We start from the raw sequence: 27,010 nt of genomic DNA, 5'->3' as shown, positions 1-27,010 counted from the left end.
CCTCATTATTGATTTATTTTTCCAGATTTGTTGAATTTACATGCATATGTGTATATGTACATGTAATTTTTTTGTGAGCTGAAATGTATTTTATTGTCGTTATTCTTTCTGAAAAAAGATGAAAAAAAAAAAAAGATTTCCCACAAGCCCTTAAAACTTTCAAAGTACCCTTGTCCTTGTGAATAAATAAAGAGAGACAGTCACATTGGATTCTTCTTTATATAACATAATTTATATACACATGGCTTTTTACAGCGGCAGCATGTTTCTTGTACAGAAATACAAGCACAACATCGGCATCAAGAGCAAAAAACGGAGCTCCGTAGCCTCACATTTCACAAACTGTTTGCTCTCTGCTGATGAACTTAATTAATGAAGATATAATATACATATGTCAGTATTGGCATGTCAGCTTAACAATATCATTTCTCTTATAGATTATTACTTTCTCAAATACATAAACAAATTGCACCTTTAGTTATATCATCTTTTGATTGTGAATCAAATCATTTCTGTACATAAGTTAAGAAATGTAACAGTTTGTTTCAAAATAGATAATCTTCACTTTTTCATCTCTCTAGGAGAACTCATTACATCTATAGACAAAGTGCAATATTTTAATTTAAAGGATTTTTTTTCATTAAAAATTGGTCCAAACTCCACAATCTGAAGAAAACAGCAAAATTTTCTTCCAAATTTGTCTCAATTATTATTATTATTATTAATAGTTTTTTTTTTTTTTTTGCCTTTTCATTTATCCATGTTTTCTACAAACTGCTGCTAAATACAAGAATAACAGTGTCAGTGTACAAAAAGCTTTGCATGTAAATTATCTTCTACTCTAAATATACTTCATCAGAACTATGAACTAACATCTGTGACATTAACATAACATTAACTCCACAGCTCTATCAAACATGAAATATCAAATATCTCGTCATCGATAAAAACATACTGGAGATGACAATAATCATACTAATCATTAAAGTACATGGATGTGCATAGGTGGGGTCACCTGCTAAATTCACAAAGCAAATGCATGTTCATGATGGTGGGCACAGTGATATTAGTAAAAAGTATCTGATCTTTTCCCTGTGCTGAGTGAGGCAGTGTGGGTCAGAGGTTAATAATAATATTTTTTTTATGGTGTGAGTTATTTGTGAAGTAAACAGATGTCTGACTTTCGTCCCACGACTGAACCTCACTGTATCCCAACCAGGTGCAACAAGAAATCTGTCTGTTGTTCATACTGAAAGTTAAAATTATGGCACAGCCAATCATATTTTATTTTATGTAGAGTGGAATTTTGGACCAATTAGATTTCACAATGGCCAGGGCTACACAGTACAAAGCCACAGGAATAGATACCAAAACACAGACCAAATGTGAGTAACTTGTAGATTTTTGCTCTATCACATTCCATTTGGTTAGAAAACGGTGTTACCGTCCTCAAATTAGAAAGAACACTTCCAATAGCCTATGTATCAACCTAATGTATCATAGTCTTCTCCAAAGCACTAAAATGTCTTCAGTGTTTGTTTTATAACACTACTCAAGAAATCATTTTCAATATTTTCAAGTCTTCAATTAATTATCTGAGATATGCTTCAATTTTTGCTTGCCAGTTTGAACATTTTTAAGGTCTACCTGTAGTAGTGCAAGGAAACAAAACTGTTGAAATGTTCGGTAAAATGAAATTTCGGAGAAATGAAAAGGAAATGAAAAACAAAAGATGAGGCAGCACAGACCTGGAAAATCACCACAAACTTGTAGAACGTATACATCACAGTGCCAGCAATTTGAGAGAGATGTGAAATAAAACAGAAATATAATACAAGTGTAAATGATACAATCACACCACTTCTCCTTCAGCCAAATAAATAATATTATTTCAAAAACTCTCTACACTTTCTTAAAGGCAGATTCAATACGGTGGTGAAGGCATAGGAGTCTGCTAGCGCTGTAGCTCTAAACTACTTTAACCACTGTAAAAGGCTTTGGTGGTGTCTGGGGCCCTGTGAGAAATTCTTAAGAGCAAATCCAACAATTTTTCCCCCCACATTTTTCTTACCAATGGAATCTTTAGATTTAACTCTTATATGGGTCATCTTTTTTTGATCTCTTGATCTTTTTTTAATGCAGGAATGCACAGACTATTTTATTTATTTAATTTTAAATGCTAAATTTGTCTTTTGAGGACCCCAAACCTCTGAAGAAACACACTATACACAGCTTAGAGGAGTAATTCATCCAAAAATTAAAATTCTGGGATCATTTACTCGTCCTCCTGTCATTCCAAACTTGTGTGACATGCTTTCTTCCATGATGCACAAAGGATGCATTTGAATGAACCACTGGTGTTCGCCATTAAATGATAATGATGACAATTTGATTTATTTTCATTACATGAGAAAGAGCAGCCAGGACATTGTTCAAAAAAAATCACCTTTTGTGTTCCACAGAATAAATAAATGAGTTTGGAATGACACGAGTAAATAGGTTTTTCAATATTGGGTGAACTATTCCTTTAAATAACAAAAATCTCAAACCAAATAAATCTGAAGCCAATAATAAACAGCAATACGAATAATTAGGATAATACAAAAGGAAAAAAAAAAACAACAACTAAATATTTCTACTTTATATGTTTTTGCAATATATATTTCATGTATTTACAAGAAATGTGGAAAGATGTATACAATTCAGATGAGAAACATTCTTCCATGTAAGCCCACCAAAATGTAAAATATCAAATCCAGTTTCTCTCAGGTTTAGAAAACAACATTAAATATGTTGCCCTGATTGTTGATTTCATTGTGTAAACTCTCTGTACACCAGTTTATAGTAACATACTCTTTAGAAATGTAGTACTGTACATCTGCTCTACGTCAAATATGCTGACGAGACAGAAATGAAAGTGTTATGATGTGCTGTATGCGACATAGTTCAACTAGTCTGCAACAATTTCCCTAACGTTTTTAAGGTCTTGTTTCTGCAGGACCATTTCTAAATAAATCTATTTACAGTCATTCCTGCCTACAACTGTTCCAGTTCTTCTTCCCAATAAGGCCAATCATGGAGTCTCCATGAAGCACAGCATGAATGCATTACCCTCATCAAAAATTGCAGGGTAGGGTTTTGAACTGACAACACAATGAATGAAATAGAGATATTAACTTGGGTGTCACTTTTCTGAGGTGTATCAAATGTACTTGAGGTGTGCTGCCTGGTCTTGGATTAGGTGGTTATTCCTTATCACAGTTTGCCCTTAATGGAAAATGTGGCTTTAAAATCATTCCTTTAAATTGGTGTGGACATTGGTAAGTGTGTGCTGCAGCAGATGTAAGGGCCTCAGGATTTCATTGCCCTGATTTGAGCACAGATTCTCTACAGCAAGAAGAAGGCAGTAAAATAAAGCTTGTCAATTTGGCTATGGAGCACAGGCACCTGGTTTGGCACTTGGTTTGAACGTAAGTCCCAATGTCTGAGGAGAACGTCCTTGCAATTTAGCTCCGCACTGAGCCAATGTGCTTGGCAGTGTGAGGTTTATCTCAGCCGCCTCTGCTGAAGAAAGCGAAAGAATAACAGGGCTACGTTCCCTGACAAGGGGTTGACGAGAGTTCTGGATGCATGTGGACAGCCGCTCAGTGTTGCTGTACTCCAGTTGAGAGTTTTTACCTGTAATAAAAACAAAAAAGATGTCAAATTTTCTTACTGACCAAGAGACCTCCTCACATATCTAAGTCATCTACATAGTGTCAAAGTTGTGCTTTACAAAACTACTCAAAAGGGTTAGATCACCCAAAAATGAAATTTATCCCATAATGACTCAGCCAAACACAATCTTAGTTACATTAAAAAATATTCTGGCTTATCCAAACTTTATAATGGGAGTGAATAGTAGCCAAGATTTTGAAGCCCAAAAAAGCACATCCATCCACTCTAAAAGTAATCCATATGGCTCCAGGGTCTTAAAAAAGGCCTTCTGAAGTGAAGTGATGCATTTTTGTAAGAAAAATATCCATATTTATAAACTAGAATCACTGGCTTCCTTACGCGAGTCTAGTTGCTTCGGAAGAGTGACCTCTGACTCAACGCATGACATATTGAAGAAAGTGGAAGTACAGAGGATAGAGCAAAAACAAAACACTGGTCACAAATTAGTCTAAAATGAGAATTTTTAAAGAGAAATGTTGAAGGAGCTTGAGCTTGTTGCCCAGCCCTATTTGTTCCGTGTAACGAAATTACACGGAAGCTAGTGATTACAGTTTATAAAGATATAAATATGGATATTTTTCTTACAAAAATGTAACAATTCACTTCTGAACACCTTTATTAACCCCCTGGAGCTGTGTGGATTACTTTTATGAAGGATGGATGTGCTTTTTTGGGCTTCAATTCACTCCCATTATAAAGTTTGGAAGAGCCAGAATATTTTTAATATAACTCCGATTGTGTTTGACTGAAAGAAGAAAGTCATACACCTAGGATGGATTAAGGGTGAGTAATTTATGGGATAATTTTTATTTATGGGTGAACTAACCCTTTAAGTTTCAGGTCTCTAGATACCGATTAGTTGTAAACATCTTATTGACCCCAAAGTTTAATAAAAGTAGTGTCCTACCCAGACACCCAGCTGTGGGTGGTGGTCTTTACACTGTGAGGCGGGAACCCCTGTTGAGTGGCCATGGGGTCGAAGTTGAAGTCCAGCGATTCTCCATCCATGAGCGTATCATGCAAGATGGACTCCACATCACATTCGAAACGCTCCACAGGCATACCGTCCAGATCACTGGGCAGCTTCTCCAGGTGTTGCTGTTGCTGGTGGGGCATCATCCCTGGACTGCGGCCATATCCGTTGCTGTTGATGCTGCAGTAAGGAATCCCACCTCCAAGATGACTGGAGCCTCCGTACTGCATCTGCATGGCTGACTTGATGCTTCCCAGGCGTCCACCGGGACCGCTGTGGCCAATCGCAGCCAGAGGGTGCAGCGATCGCCCGTTCAATGCCACAGATGTGGGTGGGGCTTGTCCGTGCATACTGTGCGGATGAGAGAGGGCATGGCTATGAGATGCTCCACCTCCCATAAGTTCATTCCGCCCACTGCTGTAAGGGGGTAACATACATCCACCACCTCCAGCTGACTGGGAGACAACGGTATCCACCGAGGGCAGGAGCTCTCCAGGCTCCCCATCAGAAGTTAGAAGCTCCTTCAGCAGCCCTGCTGTGCAGTTAAACTGGCCCATAGTTCCTGGACCGGGACCAAAACTGGACTTGCTTTCTGGCAGAGACTGCATCGGCATGGGGGACATGCTGCCCATTCCTGCCTGGCCGTAGAGACACTTACGATAGTCTTGTTGGGTCTGTTGGTTGACTGCAGCCAGGCCTGGGGAACTGTAGGTGGAGTAACCAGGGCTGGTCTGCATCAGCGAGGAGGGTGAGGACTGGTTGGATCCTGACCCAGGACCTCCTGTAGGCCCCACTGATTGGTTCTTAGGTGAGAGCAAGTTGAGGTTATCCAGAAGGTTTTCCATCACATTCTCAGAGCCACTGTGACCCATAGAACCAGCCATTTCAGACAAGCTGGGGAGGGTGGAGGTCATTTTGGCCCCTGACCCAGGGCCTGGGTAGACCATGTGGACGTCAGAGTCTCCAAGTTCGTCGTCAATAAAAGGTGAGAGACGACCGCTCAGTGTGCTGGCATTGGAGCTGGTGCGGGGACGGAAAGCCGTCCAGGCATCAAAGTCGTCGTTGCTGTGGGAGTTTGGACTGCCGGGCCACTTGCCGTACTGAGAGCCTGGGCTGTCTGCACCCCCCTCGGGCCCACCTTGAAGAGCCAGCTATAAATATAGAGATGAACAGAACCACTCGTGAGAATTGTATACTCATGGATAGTGTGTACTGTTTAATCAAAGAGATCATAGCAAGATTTGGTGTGCAGCTTTTACCTTTTTCTTGGCCGCTCGTCCTCTGCTCTTGGCAAACTTGCTGTTATTGTCCATGGAGGCGGCTCGGCGTCGAGGCGACTTGCCACTTTTGCCACCTTCAGGGTTGAGCATCCACCAAGAACTCTTACCTGTCCCCTCATTCTGCACACGGATAAACCTACTATGTAGGGACAGGTTGTGTCTAATTGAGTTCTGTAGAAGAGAAGGAGAGCAAGGAGAAAAAGTATGAGTGTTATGTTCAGAGTTTGCCTCGTTCCCGTAAATTCCCCTCTGACGGTAAATCAACAGAGTGCAAATCCTCACAGCAGCTGTTTTCTATTAAACTCTCTTTTCTCTTCACCTCCGCTTTCGTCCACTCACCCTTTCCTTCACCTATATGTATCAATTTCTGTCATTCAAAGGAGACAGTTTTCCTTGAACATCAGCCATTCTCTTAAACATATTCTTGCAAATATTTACAAATTGCTCTCAGTGGTGCATTCAAATAGAACGGAGAATCCCTTCAATATTTTGTTGTGAATCATAAAAACATAATTCTATTTTTAGTGAGGATGGACATTCCTATTTGAAGTATAATCCTCAAGTTTAGACCACATTTAGACTACGTGTCTTGGAAATACTACCCTTTATCTAGTATCAATTTTAAATGATACAATTTGTGTACAAGAGAAAGAATCAATTGATTTGAAAGTATTAAAGGTTACATGTCCCCCTATCAGATTTATATGCAAACGCAACCATGAGTAAGCCATTCGTAAGTTGATTTACTATAAGAGCATAAACACTGGCACTTTCAAAATATTGCTTTGTTTGTTTGAGTGTGGCTTGGCCTGTCAACTTCTGTTCTCAACCAATGATGTGTTTGGGGCAAGACTACCTGTTTATCTGAACAATGGAAGATGGGGATTGTTCCAAAAACCTAACTATTTCTAAATAGTGACATGCAAGTTCCAAGAACATTTTTGGTTTTTATTATCTGTTCCTTTACAGGAGACCAAAATGATCAAAGAAAAACATAAAAAAGCATTGCCACATGCTCTGACTTAATTAGCAACAAATCACTTAAATAGCAACCTTTCTTAATGACCAGCCAAAGCAGCCATTTCTATGCCTGCTATTCTACTCTTGCCAATAAATAGTTGTGGCACTAGGGCGAATTTAGTCTAGTATAATTATGAACTTTTCTATCATTCTGATGAGTTCACATACCGTAATGTCTGGCAAACATGGGTAAACATTCAGCCTGGCATAGACACATTACCTACGTTGTCATGGTGATCTCAATCATTAGGACCATTTTCCCTAGAGAGGTGGAAAATGGGGGATTTTTGAAATGCTGGCCTAATGCTTCCTATGTCTAATTTAGAGTTGTTAATGGATAGTTACAGGATGTGATGGCAGCTTAAGATGGTCTTTGCGGTTGTTTGTGAACTAAAATGCTTCATGAAGCACATGCAGAGACATGATTTTTCTTTTCTTTTTTTTCTTTTTTTTTTTTTTTTAAATCTGACCCATTAATCCTATAGTGGAGCAGTTTCACATATGGTCATTGTAACGTGCTCACAATGAAACACACAGATCTAATTTAATTAATATCGAAAATATTATTAAACATTCATTTGGAAAAAAATACTTTGTTAAATGATTTATATTATCTTACATTATTATATTACATAATGCCTTTTTTTAGTCTTACATTTCATAAAATTGGACAAGCTCAATGGCGACTCATTTTCTGCCAATTCTTTGTTTTTTTTTTTTGGAATTTGTGCAAAGGATTGCAGGTGATTGGAAGACACAGGTGACACACTTGATGCATCCTTCAAAATATGCCAAATTAATCTTTCAAATTGAGAATTTAATGTTTGGTTTGTGTGCTTCTGTGTGTCCCTGTGTGTGTAACAAGCAGAGTGTGTGCAGAGGGTGCGCTGTGCACCCACCTATAGGCGCATATTAGTAACAAAATAATAAAATACTGAGCCATTGACTTTAGACCAGGTTTTTGTTGGTCAATGGTGCAGTCGTTTTCAGTTGCCTCAAAATAGCAACACGCCAACAATGCACCTGAACACACCTCATTTTCAGACCAGCACACCCATGGGTGAACAGATGGGCGCAAGTACATTTGCTATTTAAACAACGTGGGCACTGGATGTGAAAATGATAACTGCGTCAGGGTGAAACTAGCAAAAAACAGTTGCGTTGCACCTAGTGTCGCATTTACGCAGGTGTATGATAGGGCCCTCATAAATCATTCAAACTTTTAGATGAAATGGTATAAATGTTTTTCAAAAATGCACGGAAAAAACAGGGCTCCCAGAAATTGCGTGAAGCCAGCCAATCAGAAACAGCTCCTGCCATTGTTGTGGGCAGTTTGCATCACATGGTCCATGAACAGGGAATTATCACAATGACTGGACAGATAATATCCTATGAGGACTTACACTATACATTATGTGCCAAAATTAACAGAGGGAAGCAAAACCTGAAAATCAACAGCAGTTCAGAGATATGCACAACATGAATCCAAAGCAGAAGAGTACCAACTGACCCCACTAACCATAACACTGTCCATCTGGCTTAAATTTATAATCCTTTCCACACATGGCAGAACTGAAAACACAGCATCACTGCTTAAAACACAACTTTGCATGTCATGTGAAATGTCTCTTGGCCAGTCCGCAAACTTGTATAGCGTGACAAATTTAACCACAACCACAACCACATTAGAAGGGGATTCACTGATGGATATATGGAGAGGTTTGGAAGAATGAGAGCCCCGAGGGTCTGGGGAATATCAGGACAGAATGTAGCATTCTGAGGCTGCGTCCATATTAATCCAGATACATTTGAAAATCTTTTTCTTTCCCCTGTGATGCATTTTGCACCAATAGATATCTATGTTTATACCAGTATGTACCTGCTATGCGCTCTTCACATTCACAGTGTTGCTTAAGATAAATGTTGCTTTGTACAATCTTCAAAGATGACAGAAAATGTATTCACAATTGCTGTCCTGTGGCAAACATGAAGGCAACTGCATTTTAAACCAAATATGGAATGGCAATTGAGTGCGACCTTGACACTCCTGTAAGTGGTGAGATATTTTGCTAATAAAATGGTCGTGCCAGAAGAGTACCTTGAGAACCTTATTATATCTGGTCTCTCTGTATTATCTCAGTGAGCTTTTATTATGTTTTACGCATGCGCGGTAAGGTGATTTTAGCGTTTTCCGATGGATGGATGAGGAACTTTTGGAAAATGCTTGAAAACGCTAGTGTGGATGGGGAGCATTTTGAAACAAAAACACTCTGAGAAAATACAGCCTAAAAACGCAAATGATATCAAAGCGTGCTCATCCTGTGTGCAGGTCTGCGGCTTCCTTCCCGATTGACACATTTTTAGCCTGTTTTGACAATAGTTGATGTATTAGTGGCGGCAGAACACAGGAACTTCGACATTCCAGCTAATCACTGTGTTCAAAGTTCAAACGTAATCACAGCTAGCCCGCTAATACCCTATCTCTTCTGGAACTACAGTGTCCCAATACACATTCCTGTCTGTGGATACTAAACCCCAACCATCACTCTTGTTGTATGAAGATCCTATAATCTTGGGTTCACAACAATACTGCCATTCCACAGATACCACAACAGTACCACAATGAGAGGACATTATATAAAAAAGGAGCGATTTCTGGAATGTTATGTTTGAGTACGAACACAATGTGTCATCTATGCAAATGAATCATATCATTATGTTGACCTACAGTGGAAATGTGTATATATTTTACTGTCAGCATGGTATATTGTAAAGTGCTGAAAAACGTCAATTTTCAATCATTTCATAACCTCTCTACAACTGTACTATCTGAATAAAATGACTAAAATGCCAAAAATGAATTACAAATACATTCGTAGTAACTTGGTGTTATGCTGTATTCCATTCAAAGTGAGATATTCTTACTTTATATCACTGATTTATGATGTTTAAAGAAATAAAATGATAACGCATTTGTTTTGCAGGTGTGTGACTGTCAACAGAGAAGATCGTTTTCCACGTTTAGCACACTGATCTCTGCAAATGTTTGCTAAACAAGTTTTATGACCATATAAAATGCATCTATGTGTCAAAGTGCCTACATTATGTTTTAAACATTTCCTGGGTGCCACAATCCTTGCCTGAGGTCGTGCATCTGTATCTGGAAGTAGTTTGGCAAACTATTGTACTTTTTAAAAAAAATTTAATTGGAAATTCAGGTTTTCATTTACATGGAGCACACCACTGGCCACAGCCAAAAAGATTATGCAAGCTGTACACTGTATGAAAAGAAAATAATTATTAACTTTATATTATTTTTTAATTTTCATATGGAATTTTCTGAGAAATATGTATATGTATATTTTAAATGCAGCTTCCAAAAATAATTTAAAAAAAATCATTTTTTGTCAGTCCATTTGTGTCCAAACTCACTTTTCTCATGGCACTGGAAATAAGACTTCCCTCCCCCCCCCCCCCTCAAACCTTTTGATCAATGACATTTCCATGACATTTCTAGTCAATTGTAATTGCTGAATAAGATTTTTTTTCAGAATGATTTTATATAGGTTTTGTTGACAATGAGCACTTTCTTGCCAAGCTGAGCATAACAATTTCCATTACTTTCCCTTGACTATTGGAAATTTTATTAGATTATGCCTGGATAAGTCTTTAAAAACACAACTTTCAGACTCCCTGATATTTGCAAGTTTTCCATAACCGTGGGAACCCTTACAAACATGTCATCATACCCTTGCATGTACTGCTATTACATATTCAAAGTACTAATTTCACATACACATAATTTGAAGCCCCTGCTGCAGGAACAATGAAGAAAGTCAACAGCAAGAGCCAAACACCAGGAAGTGACCACATGAAAGAGGACTGTCACAGGAAGCCGGCCTCACTTCCTGTCTTTCAGGAAGCAGTGGTTGTGTATTTGAGCATGTGAGTGTGTGCAGAATGGACTGGAATGCCAGGCCACAGAGCCGAGCTGGAGGTGGAGAGAGAAAGAGAGAGAGCTGCCCCACTGCACTCCTCCTCTGGCAGACTTCTGTTTGGCACCAGATCCAGCCACAGTCATTCTCACTCCCAAAAGAATAAACAAAGCGCTACAGACCACAGATACAAACCCAAGAGCTCAACAACTGCCCACTCCATTGCCCCCTTAAATAATGGACATCTAGACATGTCTTAAAATGTCTCTATAAATCACAGCCATTCAAGCATCATGGCCTGATAAGTATAAATGTTACAGAGAACATCTTTAAAGGAATATTCTGGGTTATTTAGCATAGCATGCTGTTGATTAGCATGCCACAAGGGATACATAAAGATTAGGGTGAAAATAACCTGCATATTTAAGAAATAACATATTTCTTAAATATGCATACTCTACCCGAGTATGTGGATTCAAATGCTTCGGGTACAAGCGTCATTACATTTGGAAATGTGTTCATAACACGACACAAAGTACACACTGCATTCTCAGCATCACCACAAGGGGCGCTATAGTAGGCATCGGCTTAAAAATTGTCTTCTTTTACCCTGCACTACAAAGGCACAATGATTGGATTAATGATGTTCCACTGTTTTGTTTTGTTTTTTTGTCCTGATCAATTAATTTTTTCAAAAATACACTGAAAATGCATTTTATACACACCTATTCTGTGTTTAACACAAAAACAGAAAAGTCACCGTGATACAGCTGAAATGAATCTCCAAAAAAATCGTCAAATGCACAAAAACCTCAAAACCTCAAAAGTACGTCATGCTGCTACACCGGACGTGAGCAGCACGTCACAGTACGCCAAAAAAAAACGAACAAAAAAAAACAGAGAACCCATTATAGTCAGTGATCCTGTCTACACTGGATGTGGTTTGATGTGGCGTGAAAATGATGACACTTTGTATGTTTGATGTACTCTAAGAGCTTGCGTGACTTCTGACAACAGTACAAATGGATCTGGAACAATAGTTGCATCTGGTGTAGACATGGTGTTATTTGTCATAGACCCAACTAAGCCAACAATGGAACAGAGAAAATGCATTTAAATACTTTGATCTGATATCAGTTTTCAATTTGATTTTGGTCATAACCATAAGTGTGTATTGTTACTGCATTTTGCCTTTACAAAGTGGCGTGGATCTTTCAAGGCCCATGGTGGACCAACCAACAGTCTTTCTGAGCAAGTTAGCTGAAGTCAGTTAAACTGTTGACATGTTTATAGCTAGCTACCTGAAAAATAACACATCCAGTTCAATAGTGCAGCTACTTCAAGGTAACTCTACAGCCCGCTTGAGTATTGATGTTAGTTTCTGCCAAAGTATGCACACTTGCTGGTCGAGCATTTGTGTCTGCATACTTGTGAAGAGTATAGTTCTGACTTAAGTGAGCGGTCATATATTTGGTTGTATGTGAGAATGTGAGTGATTTTGTGACACATTAACATACATTAGTGCGTGTGTGTTTGAGTGCGTGTCACTGTAAGCTGCACAGGCAGATGGAGGTCATGTGTTCGGGCCAGTCCACAAGCCAAGGACACAGAGTTCCATTTCTATTTCTCTCCCTCCTTACTTCAATCCCTTCCTCCAAGGAGCCTGAAAGGCAACACTGTTCTACGGCTGCGACCCCTCCTTTCCCCTCTCATTCCATCTCTAAGTATCCAAGATTCACTGAAGGCATCAGCATTGGGAATCAAAAACCAGTTCTTAATCCGAACTAGGGATGTGCAATATAACACATTTTCAGAATTGATTAGTTGGTGGCTAAACAACTTTGACTAATAGGCTTTAACTCAAAATAGTTGCGATGTTGCCCATTACAGTTCGGTACAGGCATCAGAAACGCAGTCTCCTTGCAGTAGATCTTCATTCGTGTGTGCAACGGAGGAATCCCTGGAACTGTTTTGACTCCTTTACATATTTTCTAAGCTCTTTGTGAGTTCTCAGCTGGTAAAAATACCACCATATATTCATACATACAACATTGTTTTGGATGTTCGGTAAGTTCTGTCACAAAATATACATCATAAAGTCATTTTGTTTGTTTGTTTCTTTACTTTGTTCAGTCTTATGATGACAGTGTGAATGCTATGTGAACCGGGACTGAATGTATAATTCACCACTTCCAGAGGTAGTCGAAAATGCATTTGACCCGAATACCGATTGCTTTCATAGTGGAAATGCTCATGTGGTCGAATCGAAGCGCAAAAGATCGCCTACTCTCCGCCTACTGACGTATTGGGTAAACATTATAGAAAGCCTGCAAGCCAGATGGGATATAAACTTTGATGAAAGACCCAAGTTTGGTTTGAAGACAAAAATGTACCAAACACAATGTTCTCCCACCATTCCTGATCTTTAACACGCACTCACTGCGTTCGCCGTGGTCTTGCGGCTTTCAGAGCATAAACAAAAGCTGATGCTCTCCGTGTTTTTTCCTCGTATCTGGGAGCATTCATATGTAAATTGTGCAAGCTTATTTTGTCCATTAGATCCAAAGATCTGAAAAGATACCAGGTGGAAATGGGTATGTGTTTCCCTCGTCCAATTGTGATCCTATCAACCAAAACACATCTTAATACCGGGTGTAAACAGGGCCAAAGAAGTTATTTTACACCGACACCGGTTCAAGCAAATTATTTTTCAGAAACAATGTTCTAAAGTTGGCGACTCAGCATAACAGCAAAATAAATCATGTTTTAGCTGATTTGTGAGTTTCGCAGTCTGATTTGAATGTGATGAGGGAACCTGTAGGCCTGAAAAAGCAAAGAACAACTTCTTAAGCAGAAATAAAATGTCACTAAAATGGTCTTCTGAGCTCTAAAATGGAAAACTCCTCAAGCTTGGTGTGACTCACATGCAGCCACATGTGGGAGCTTCTCTTCTGGACAAAAGCCAGCACTTGATAATCAGACGTCAGAAAAGACTGAGGAATAGCACAAAGTGTGCTAAGATGATCTTGTCCCTAAAAGACTTCAAAGCAGTTTCTTGCAGCCGTGGGGCAGCGAATGTTGTGACGCCTGTGCTGGAGAAAAGCAGAGGCTGCAAAAAGGCCACAACAAATACACTTAAGCACCTTTACAACATTCACATCTTCAAAACACGAAGTCCAGCATAATACGAGGGTCTAATTATGCATTCGTTTTAAGCCTTGGCCTCGTGTTGGGTCATGTCTGGTTGGGACAGCGCTGCTTTCTGCTGACAGACGTCAAGAATGTGTGAGTGTGGTTAGCAGGAGACAGAGAGAGCGCCCAGACCTGTCATTAGCTCATCACTAGCTCAGCAGGTCTCACACATACTAAGTATAACCCAAGCCCCAGAACTGAAGCAGTCAGGTGAAAACCAATCCAAACGTTTCAAAAGTTTTAAGTTTAGTGTTATGATCAAAATCTTAAAGAGGATCTATTAAGCCCTTTTACAATGTCTTGATTTTGTTTTGGGGCTTTACTAGAAACGTTTTACATGGTTGGATGTTAAAAAAACAATATTTTTTTTCAGCACCGTTTGTTTGTTGCAGCACCTTTTTTCCCAGGCTGTCAGTAACGCTCTGGGGTGATTTTCCCAAAAGCATTGTTAGCCAACTATGATCACAAGTTCTGTCATTATCAGCATAGTTCAACGAGTCTGTTTCCTGAAATCATAGTTCCAACGAACATTCACAGTATTGCAAAGTTGTGTGGTTGGAACGACAGCTCTCCAGCTGTGGTTAGAAGCATAGTTTCTTGTTTGCATGACGTGGGCTTAATAAACACTTATCTGAAGCAAAATAAGCAAGCTGACATACAGTATAATCTATATCTTTTATTTTGAATTATACATCATGTCATTTACATACTGTATACCCCCGGTTTCACAGACCAGGCTTAAGCTAAACTGCATGTTTGAGCTGTCTCAATATAACTTGCACTGACATATCTTAAATATGTCAGTGCCATTGTTTTGTCTCAAGATGCACACCAGTAATGTTTCTATCTAAGGCATTTTTATAAAAGCTGCTTAAATATCCTAATTTAACAAAGGCCTAATCCTGGCTTAAGCTAAGCTGTCTGTGAAACCGGGCCTTCAGACATGACTAGCTAGTTGATTTCTTCAACGATGCATCATACTATGGTAGTTAAGCAACGAGTTACAGTACATCGTTGTACAAGAACATACCCCTGTTCAGTTCCTGTCTCTATGAAGCCCCTCCTTCTGAGGAGCACAATGTGTTCTGATTGGCCGGCTGGACCAGTGTGTTGTGATTGGTCAACCGCTTCGATCGTGTTTGGAAATCGTGTCACGCCCCTTAACGCACTGCTAACACAACTCAATCAGGTCTCATCCCTTTTTTGACAACAATGGAGGCGTTTCAGTGAGTTCAGAAATGGCGTTTACCGATATAGAGAATAACTTCCTCAGGAATGACTCTGTGCTTTGGAACGTTGCCTTTTTCATGCTCAAACAGCAACATTACACACTAAAATATAAAAAAGCATGACAGCATCAGCATGTGTTACATCATGATATATAAAGGTACTTTTGTGGATAATTCCATGGAAAAAATGCTTTTTATATTAAACACCCATTAGCTAATGCATAATTTTGGATGATCGAACAAATTAAATACTTTGCAAATAGAAGGTAATCTCACTTGGCTTAAAAAATTACAGAGTCATCACATAAAATTGGCTCATGCCTTTCAGGAGGTGTCACGTCTCCCATGGCCGCTAATATGCTAACATGATGTGTTATGCTTTCACAAATACTGTAACTTTGTGGTGGAGTTGCGCTTGATGTCATACCAACTTTCATATTCAGTTATTATTCTTCTCCCCCAACCAGACATGACACTATTTGATGACTGTTTTCGTCATGTTGTAAATGCTTGCTTCTTGAGTACACATAATACTGTGCTCATTTGTAACAAAGTCTAGTAAATACATTAAACATCCATCCATTTTTGACATAATAGCCCTTAGTCAAGGTAGATTTACTTTGAGACACAAATGAAATTGCACATATATCCCTTCATTAAAACTATTATATTATATTATATTATATTATAGAACGGTTAGTTCCTGTCCTTGATTCTGATTGGTCAATAGCTGTGTTTTATTCACGATAAAACACGGCTATGATCGCTTCACCCAACGGTTCTATGTATCACTACACAACACTCTTAGCAACCACTCTTAGCAATGTAAACTGTTTGTTCTCAATTGATATTGTTCATTGAAGCTTACTGTATTATGTAGAACAGTAGAAGTATCTTGTGAGTAAGAGATTGAGTGAGTGAGTTTATTACCTGTATTCAGATTTAGCATTTTTCTTCAGGTCAGTCCTATTTTCATAATAAAAAAATCTGTTTAAATGTCCGATGTATTATCTTGTCCTTTTAACATTTAAGGGGTTTTCCCGTGACTGACAGCGCTAGTCAAAGCATTTGTCAGTTGCGTCTTGTTCCGTGTTCACAACAATTCAGTCTTTTCAATATAAAAGTCTTAGCTACTGAGTGACTCACTCATAAAAACAGTCTTTTCTGCCATCTAATGGCGTAATAATGTAACTTCTGTTGCTTTCATGGTCAGGGACTATTTTTCTGCCGGAAGGAAGGCTTTTTCGTGAAAGTTTACTTCATGAAAGTTGCATTGATACATATTTTTGGCTTTAATATTTGTATTGTGTGGTAACCGTTTTATAAAAGCAATAAGGAACTCGAGGCTAGTGCTGTATCGTGAATAAGTCACGGCTGAAGGGGTTGCAGGCCTAACAACGCCCTTCAGCTGTGACTTATTCACGATACAGCACTATAGCCTCTCGTACCTTATTGCTTACTTATATTATATTATATTACATTATAATGTCATTTCAAATTAAAGCTGTTCTTTTGAACTTTCAATTCATCAAAGAATATTGAAAAATATGATCACAGTTTCCACAAAAATATTAAGCAGCAAAAACATTTACATTTTTGTTTATTTTAACATGGTAATAATAAGAAATGTTTCTTGAGCATCAAATCATCATATTAAATTGATTTCTGAAGGATCATGTTACACTGAAGACTGGGGTAATGATGCTGAAAATTCAGCTTTGATCACAGGAATAAATTATTTTTGAACATTTTCACATAGAAAACAGGTATCTCAAATTGTAATAATATGCACAATATCACTGTTTTACTATATTTTGATCAAATAAATGCAGCCTTGATGAGCATATCATGTAATTAATTTGATTAACATGTTTAATCGATTGACAGTTCTGCTTCTTATGCAACCGCATTCCACCAGACAGCACATCAGGGAATTCCCTGAGCTGGCAACAAGTGTGGAAACTCAAAAATAATATCCGTGCCAAGTTCTGTCCATTTTAAAATTATTGTTCAGCTGTTTGGCTTTTTATTCAGCTCTCCCCAGACTAACCTGCAAAGCTCTCAATGCCAATGGTACCTATTATCGGTTTAAACGGGGCGCGGGTTTTGCCTTTGAACAGCGCCAGTATGCAGTCACACTGGGAGATTATAAAGAGACAGGGACAGATAAGACACCCACATGAGTATATCTCTGTTCTCAGTAGAGAAGGAGACGTTGATTTATTGCCACATTAAAGTGAACACTCAAACTCTCTCTTCCTGTCATACATACACATACAGAGATTCCGATGAGCAGAAATACACAACACAAATCCAGCTCTTTCTATCTCAATCACAGACACAAAGAGGCAAATGTTTTCTAACGTGCCAAGTCAGGTCAGTAGGGGTGTCAGAAGTTCAGCACTAACAAGGAAACAATCTTCTCTTAGATTTGCACAGTATGCAGGCATACTGTGCTCGCCACTTCCTGTCGCGCATTTCCTGTAAATTCCGTCAGTGGCGCGCTGAAGCTGAAGAAAAATTCAATAAAATCCACTTTTTAAATCAAGTCATCAACAATCGGGCTACATGTCACCAACTTCCTCATTACGACTGCACAATTAATCAAACAAAATTGAGATTATCGATTGTGATTTATCGATGGATTATCAATGGAATTATTCTGGATTCACTAGATGTTGTGATTTCAATTGTAATGATGTCCGTACAGATCCTAGTTACTAGACTGCAAAGTTTTTTGTGCAAATTGGAAGGATAAAAGTAAAAACACAGTAACATGCAGTAATTATGTCTTTCTTTTCTATTATTGACACTGATGTGCTACACCAGAAATCTAGGAGGTCCATGAAAAAATTCGGAGAAAAAAAAAAAACTTGTTGCTTTGGAGCAATATTTACTGTGTAAAACATTAAAACACTTGAAGACCTGAATCAATTCATCAAAAAATATATTAAATCTAATATTTTACTGATATTTCCAGTTATTTTAATAATTTCTTTTGGTTTTAGTACAATACTACTATAATATTAATGTAAATGTTAATTATTTTATTTTTAAACAATTGGTAACACTTTATTTACAGTGTCCTTGTTACATATGTTACATGTACTTACCATAGTAATAACAGGAAATTATGCATAATTACATGCAACTTACCCTCAACCAAACCCTTCCCAATCCTACCCTAACCCTATAGTAAGTACATGTTGTTAATTAATATTACTCTGTACTTACACTGTAACAAGGACACCTTAAAAAATAGTGTAACCCAATTTGGTCTTTATACCATCACATTTGCTGTTTTTCTCACATAATATAAATGAGTGTCAAAATATAGCTGTCTTTAAATTTTAACAAGGAGGTCCAAGGAAATATTTTGAAAATCCCTGCTTAATATTGGCTTTGTGATGGAAAAAAAAAAAGATTGAAAATAAATGAGTAAATACACAACAAACGTCAATATTGTCATTCTGCAACCCAGATATCAATATAATATTGTATTCAAACACCTAGGGTGCGTCTCAATCAGCTGCCGAATCAGTATTTAGTGTACACTGGTAAGAAGGCTCACAATAAAGTGGGACACTGATGACTCTATTTCTGGCAGAATGACAAAACATCACTACTAGTATTATGAACAACAGCCGAACTGATATTTTTCTGACATTCTGTTTAAAGAAAGTTATGATATATACTTTGATTGTTACACATCCTTTCAACATTTCAACTATAAATTATAAATTGTATTTACTGAAAGCAGGTTCACTACCTGTCTAGCAATGTATATTTATGCTGAAACATAATTAAAAAACGGTTTGTTTTTTCAAAACATCTATCGCGTGTGATGAGTTGGCTCGCACAATTTATGTTTCATGCTTCAGAACTTCCTTTAAGGGAACATCGACGCTCCCTGGTTTTCACAGTGCATTGTGGGACATTTCAGGAAGTGAATGTTTCAGTGCACTGCAAGGAGTTTGCAATTGAAACAGCCCTTAAAATAGCCCAGATCAGCGCCCTGCCAACTGAACTATAGAGAGCTGATTGAGACGCACCCCTAGTTTAAAGTAATACACTTTCAGTGTAAGTTTAGCAGACAAATAGGCTTGAGAGATCAAAAGCAAAAATGAACTTTTATTAATTCTGCAGTAAAAAAGTTTATTGGCTTTTGGTTACGCTGTAAATAACCTGGAGTATTACGCTTAAGATAGCTGGTGTTTTTCAGAAAGGTGTGAAATGTTCAAAGCCTTTTTAGAATAGGACACTAAACCAGCTTGGAGTGATAGTTGCCAAGTCCTTCGTGACTGACTCTGGCCTGAATGTGTGTCTGTGGGGCCGCCTGACTCATGGGATCAGAATGTTTCCCAAATCAGAACCAGCTCCAGCTGAGGTCTCGCCAGGCCTCTAGTCTGTCTCTCTGTTTCGGATTCCACTCCGGGGAAATGAAATATTGGACTCCAGCTGAACTCAATACATCGAGTCAATAGCTGAACACGAGACTTCAGTGTGGGCTCGTTTTCCTTCCAAATAAAGATCACGCTCTATAACCCTGGATCATGCTGGTGTTAGAGAACGGATTTAGCGTCCCATTTCCTCCAGGTTGGTCCAATCTTATTTAGTGCGCTTGACAAACTATCCCCGAATCGGTATGCCTTCAAGGCATTGTGAAATTAAATATATTCAGCACACTCGTTACCGCCACACTTGGGCCTAGTGATTTAGCCAATCCCGAGCTGCGCCAGAAGAAAATCTTAATACCTATTCGAGTGTTAATGTGCACATGAGACAGTTGTGTCTCCTCGAGCTTGTGTTGATTTCCTGTGTTTGCACTTTGATAAGCTATCTTAGCCAACAGGGCACAATCACGGTAATACGCGCTGGCCTACTTTTGAAAGTCAATAAAGGAGCTCTTAAACGGCTTGCGAGGGAGAGGCGGATGGGGAAATATGACGCGCCTGGCGTCCTGTTGTATTTACATATCTGCTTTCATTAAAAACCATCCGCAGAGGCGGAAATGACAATCGTCATTACAATCCTCACGTACCTGGCAACTGCAATGTGTTGCCAAGGAAAGGCAACTAAGGAAATGTGACAGTTCAAGAGGAAATCCCTGAACAGAAGGTGGTCCTTTGAAGAAAGTGGCGTAAAAATGAACCAGTGGTTTGGGCAGCATTGACTGTTAAAATATATTGAAAGAATATTTCAAAGACAAATCTTAGGCATGTGATAAGGTAAGGACAAAAAAGACTTTTTTTTTTCTTAATTAACATGACTATTGGTCAAAATAACATCAATTTTATTATTTTTTTTTAAATTATAATAAACAAGTCACTTATAGAAATATAATACTATTGAAATAATACAACTATACTGTAAAATAAAAAAGCATTTAATAATAATAATAACATATTATAAAAATAATAATAAAACTAAAAAAAAATAAAAAAAAATATATATATATATATATATATATATATATATATATATATATATATATATATTGAATATTCATAATTTATTTGCAATCATTTGGCTGAAAACATCACAATGATTTTAATCCACTTTTAATTTGACTGTAACCATCTATACATGAGTGGATTCTCTTTTCTGAATTTTCTCCTTCATCCTTTCACCCTCTTATTCCCTCAAAAACGCCACTCTGACACACCATCAGCTCATGAGCCAGTTGATCACACACTCGTGCTGCTACGGCCCGCCGTCACAAAAGAAAACCTGTGTCACGCGATGATGTCAGCTCCTACTAATTGAATTTTGGGCAAGGAGAAACCTGCTAGACAGAGCTCCCAGTGTGCAACTTCTCAATCCAATTTTCTCAATTCTCTGTTCGATTTTTCCTGGAAGAAACCTTGTTTTTGCTGGTATCCTCGAAATACCTCTCTTTCCACATAAATTACCAAGATTCTGATGGAAAATTAACATGCAAAGCAGAGTAAATTGGTGGCAACTTTATTGGGAATTTCGATATAATTCAATATACACTGTTAAAAATAAATCCGTGAAATAACAGAAAAAGTACTGGCAGCTTATTACCCGGACATTATCCAGTAATTTTACAGACATTTCCGCTAACCCTAAAACACAACATAATGAAGATCAAAATTCAAAACACCTGTAAAAAATGAATATAGAAAATTACAAATTAATATAGTACACTGTGCCCTTTTTTTACAGATTTTTTTAGAGTGTAAATGATGTGAGCGATTCAAATCAAAGTCATCTTCTCAACTTCTACCTCAGTGAAAATTTTTACCATCAGGAGTTTATCGAGGACACCTATAGTTATTTTCCTTTAGAATTCTATCCCTGCATCCGAAACTGTGTACTTCCATACTATATAGAATATCAAAAGCAGTAGGTCTGTGCATGAAGAGTGTGTCTGAATCCTTCATGACACAACGTGAGGCAGATGGTTTACTACTTTTGTCGAGATTTTTGAGCGTGCATCCGATGGACACACTTCCGTTCCATAAGGCCATGGAAGATGAGATTGATTTCAAAGATAACATGACATGTCAACATGGTGGATGTAGTATATGAATTACTACACGCATACAACAGCGGTTGTGAAGAAAGTTCTTTATCTAATGTAGTACCTACTCAATATGCAATTTCAGATGCACTTTATATGGCAACATATCAAGACTCCTACATATCAAGACTCCAAAATAAATATATTAGAAATGGAGATGAAGACCAAATCATATGTGATGTTGCGAATGACACAATCCATGCTACTATATAGTAGGCAAAGTGTCCGAATTCGTAGAAATCATAAAACAGTAGCCAAAAAGTATGGGGACTTTCAATGATTTCCAAAGTGCACACCTGATAGACAGTTTATTATCCAATGAGGCCACGGGAGAGGAGTTGTGATTGGCAGTGAAGTGACGCAATTCGCGCTGTCAAAGTTCTTAGTACCTTCTCAGACATTATCGTATATATATGTATACAGTATATAGGTATATGTGTGTGTGTGTGATAAAAACACACAAGTTTATTAAGTCAAGTCAAGTCATCTTCATTTATATAGCGCTTTTCACAATACATATTATTTCAAAGCAGCTTCACAGTGACAATAGGAAAATTATTTACAGTATTCACTTGCCACTGGGTGCTTGATAATGTGTTCTCATGCAAGTGATGTTGTTGCATGGAGGCAGAGAGCTTTGATAAGTTGTGTGAAAAGACGAGGCGGTCTGCCATGGCTGAAGGGTTGCTGGCGATTTTCTTTTATAACATCTGCAAAAAGATTCTGGGTACACACAACCCAGACAATAACCATCAGCTAGCATAGCTGAGCATTAGCCAAGCACTTTTTCACTTGCCAAAGGGCATTTCTTTTATTATTTGAGAGCAAAATCCCACTAGGATACACCACAGTGGTTTCCTAAGGCAGTCCTTTAGTGTTATGCAATCTAGCAACTAATTAGTTTTTGCATAAATCATGTTCATGCTCCAGGTTTTACAGTTTAACCTCTATTAGCCTGATTGGTATTAGCCTGCAAAGGCATAATAGCAACTCTAGGTCCAGTCTTACAGATGTCTGAACTATTTATCAGGTTGAACAAGGAAAGATTGGTTCTAATGATGTGTAAAACCACATATTTTCAAAATGGAAAAGTTAATGTAACTAGTGAACTCTGCTAACCACAAACAATTAGCTACATTTAGACTAGGGTTGTCAAAAGTACCAGTACTTCAGTACCAAGTTGGTACTGAAAATTTTAAAATGTGATTGCCTTTAATGATCAACGCTTCAAAAACATGTTGTAAATAGACATCTTTGACGCTCTTCACTGAGCGCTTACACAGATACACGGAACGTTTTGAAAGCAGGTGTATATCAGCGGATCCGCTGATATAGACATATCTGTTGAACGTGTGAACACAATGGCCAATCAGAGGTGTTTAATGTAGTCCCAATCCACTCAACAGCACTCAAAATTGCTAAAGGGAAATGCTGATTTTGTCACATTTTACAAATTTTAGTACAAACTTGGTACCAAAGCACCGGTACTTTTGACAACCCTAATTTAGACAGTTAGCACATCATGCTAACACCCTTTCTGAGATTGGTTTTAATGTGCACTTCTAGGATATTTTCAAAAACTGTACTCAGAGATAATATTACTGAAATAAAAAGCCACTTCAGTGTACTGTTCATGACTGTTTCTTAACACACTTAAGTACTCTTTTAAAAGGTGCACTTTGTAATAATGCCAGCTAGTTGACCATCCTCGCCTGTAGCATATCTGCATACTGTGTACACGTGAGTGTCACCGGGTGTATGTTATGCCCCCAATGGCCCTGTTGTGGCATACAAATTGATGGCGGAAAGGTTAACACAGGGTTTCAAAGAGCATAGCAGTCGTCAAGTGCAACACTATTAGTTGACTTCCTCTCCATTGTATTAGAGCAGGAAGTACTGGCTAGCACTGATACGGATCCAGCTAATATCACCGTTCCGCGCAAAAACACTGGAGCCACAGTCCACCTCACAAGGGCAAGTAGCACACACTGCCCCGAAAAGGACATGTTCGAGAGCTAACGCTTCCTTATCAAAACACAGGCGTCCGATAGCAGAAAAGGTAGGAGAAAGGGAGGAAAATAGGACAGAGTAAGTCCAACAAACGACAATGATTTCTGAAGGCATACATGGAGATAAAAACAGCATTGCTAACAATGAACTTCCATGATTGTAGTGCACACCATATTTTAAGAGCCTAAATCTAAAAGTCATTTCCTTTGAGCATTTGTACAGCTGTTCCGACAGAAAACACGCTAACGTTATAAATACAGGCCCTGTTTTGGTCTCAAAGGACTCTCCTCAACGTCAATGGAGAAGATTCCATCGCTAATCCAAGTGACCTTTCTTAGCAGCGCACAAACAACACAGCCTCTTTATGAAATTCAATATATATTTACTTATGCTTGCAGTTCACTGGTGGAAAAGTGCGGTTTGGCCATGGGGTGTCAAGTGAGGTAGGCTACCCGGTGAATCAGGTTGGCGTCGTCAAGAGCAGGTGATGAATCAAACCGAGAGAGCTGCCAGAGCCATGGTGGGCGGCCTCAGAAGGAAATAGATATAACACCTCTCACACTTCTTTTCTCACACATTTTGCAGGTTGCGGATGCTCTCTCATTGGCAGGAAGTGCATCAACGTGACCTTTTAGTGGTGGTTTGTTATAGTGATTCTGCAGTGAAGGCCCTGCGCCAACTTGTATTTTTGAATGGAATTACTAAGCAAATAAAATATAAAGGGAACTGACCTTCAAAACTGACCTTCAACACTGATCTTCAACAAATTCACTGTGCTTCATGATCCACGACTACTTACGACTAATTTGTGATTTATCTGATGCTTCATTAAAAGCAACTTATTATTAGTGTCTTGAGCTCCGTATAAACAAAATGCTTCCATACTACTTATTCCTGCAGTTGTGGTGTGTAGTATGATACCCAAATTCAATAGGGCGCTTCGTTTGACACGCGCTGTAAGCAGTCGACCAATCACAACAGACTGGGCCATCTGACCAATCAGAGCAGAGTTGGCTTTTAGAAAGGAGGGGTTTAGAGAGACCGAATCCTTCACAGAACAGTTTTGGACACTGTGAGAAAAGAGGTGATGCAGCAATGCAAATTATGGGACAATTAAAGTGTTTTTTGACCTTGGATGGATGTAAACCTTTTGTAGAACACCTCCAAAACAAAATTAGGAACCTTTCAAATAGCATAATAGGGGCACTTTAATGTATTTTTGAATATATTATACATGTCACTGACCCAAGAATAATTAACTAAATTATATATGAACATGATGACAGTTTAGGATTACTTCCTGCAAACTTTAAACCACATATCACATATTTGGTTCACATCGCATATCTTACATCTCCCCTACTTGAAACTACACCATACTACACTTTCACATTGCCATGTGTACTGCTTCTACATCCAAATTACACAATTAACAAACATTAAAACTACTTAAGTGACTTAAGATGATGTTTAATTGCATCCTCTGGGCTGCATGTATCGTACTAGCATCCATATAGCCAACAGTTGTACAGAATGGCACTGTGCATGGACAGAGCCACGTTTGTGGCCATCAGGGAAGGAGATATTTTAGAGTGTGCTCAGGAGAAAGTGTCTTTTTCTGTGCTTGGATAAAGACTCTGTGTGGTTAAGACACACTATTCCATGTCTTTGTGGTGAGGTGGGGTTTCATAGGTGGGTCTGAGTGTTAGCTACAGCTAGGCTACGGTACAGTGGATGAGTGTAGCCAGACAGATGTCTGCCTCTAGGGTGTTATTGCAGCCAGGCCGCAAGAGACCTTATTTGAGCCGTAGATGTAAATGTCACGCAACCTTGAACCGTGGGTGGCTTTACTAAAAGGTTTTAGTAAGAAATAAGGTGCGTCCCAATTTGCGTACTTGTGCACTAATCTATGTCTTTTTGTAAATAATATGAGTAGTGTGTTCAAACAGAAAATTTGGGGCAGTTGTGGCCTAATGGTTAGAGAGTTGAACTTGTAACCTGAAGGCTGTGGATCTGAGTCTCAGTACCGGCAGGAAATGGAGGTGGGGGGAGTGAATGATATCAATAAAAAAGGGAAAATACACTGACAACCCACCGAAAGACAAGACATAGCAGGTTACTTTGATATGAAACAAAGCCTCCGCTTTTAAATTCTGTCAATTTTACTATGAAATTCAAATAAATGTGGTTTTGTGGCTCTTTAATGTGATGTGACAGATAGCGCCTCAGTTCAAGCGGCACATTTGAAGAGGCAGAACATCTCTTTTTCTTTACTACTAGTCACAGCATGAAATAAACATGAATGAACATCAGAAGGTATGTTGAAAGGTACAGTAAAACTTACTTAAATATGTCTCATGTAATCGCGCAATCAATGTTTCAACCGTGGAAAGATGTCAATAAAACAGCTTGAAACAAGATCATTTATTATAGCTTGTCAAATTTGCCCCTATTTGGGTGTGAGCAAAAACAGCCGTTTTTTCTGTGTGTCCCTTTAAATGCAAATGAGCTGCTGATCCCAGCCCCCTTTCCAGAAGAGGGCTGAGCTTTAACAGCTTGCGCTTCAGTTGCTCAACAACAACAAAGCTGGAGAATCTCACGCATCCAAAATGACGATTGTCAGTAACGGTGTTCAGCCTTACATTGTTCAAACTGAAGTCGGACACTGATGGAGAGACTCAGAAAGAAGTTACAACTTTTAGAATGCAACCGGACATTTCTGAATGGTTAGTGATAAATGTCTGTAGTTGCTGTGAAGTTGATTCAACTCATCGACTAGCATGTGACGTCATTTTGTGCAAATCCAGCGTTGAATTGAACCTCGTTTGTGAAGCAGTCCTACGTAAAATGATGGCATGGCAACAACACTCTACTACAACAACTCTCCCGCTTTCTCTAAAGCAGCCCAACATGACCTCGCCCCATTTGTTGCGTGTTCTCGGGGGCAGGGTTTATGTAAATTTTAGGGTTAGTGATGTCACTAACCCAAGAAAAAGCTTGTTGTAGTCCCTACCAGTCGTTTGTTGTAGTCCTTAAACAGAGAATTCTTTAAAAGGAAATATCTCCCTTTGCATTGAACTTTGAGCATCGTAACGTTGTAGATGCTG

At 38.6% G+C, this 27,010-nt stretch overlaps 1 protein-coding gene across 1 annotated transcript in view; it reads right to left on the bottom strand.

The window, feature by feature from the left end:
- Positions 1–200: 200 nt before the first annotated feature.
- foxo1a (forkhead box O1 a) overlaps positions 201–27,010 on the bottom strand; it is a 49,429-nt gene continuing 22,619 nt past the window's right edge. Inside the window, exons 2-4 of the mRNA XM_048160861.1 lie at positions 5,950–6,141; positions 4,625–5,841; positions 201–3,678 (exon numbers count right to left, since the gene is read on the bottom strand). Of these exons, the coding sequence (XP_048016818.1) occupies positions 3,675–3,678; positions 4,625–5,841; positions 5,950–6,141 (1,413 nt within the window). The 3' untranslated portion in view covers positions 201–3,674. The remainder of the gene's footprint in view (positions 3,679–4,624; positions 5,842–5,949; positions 6,142–27,010) is intronic.

Source organism: Megalobrama amblycephala, linkage group LG16 (genome assembly GCF_018812025.1).
Source record: "Megalobrama amblycephala isolate DHTTF-2021 linkage group LG16, ASM1881202v1, whole genome shotgun sequence".
NCBI classification, from domain to species: domain Eukaryota; kingdom Metazoa; phylum Chordata; class Actinopteri; order Cypriniformes; family Xenocyprididae; genus Megalobrama; species Megalobrama amblycephala.
The sequence above is the reverse complement of the archived record's forward strand: the minus strand, read 5'-3'. Positions and strand labels throughout refer to the sequence as shown.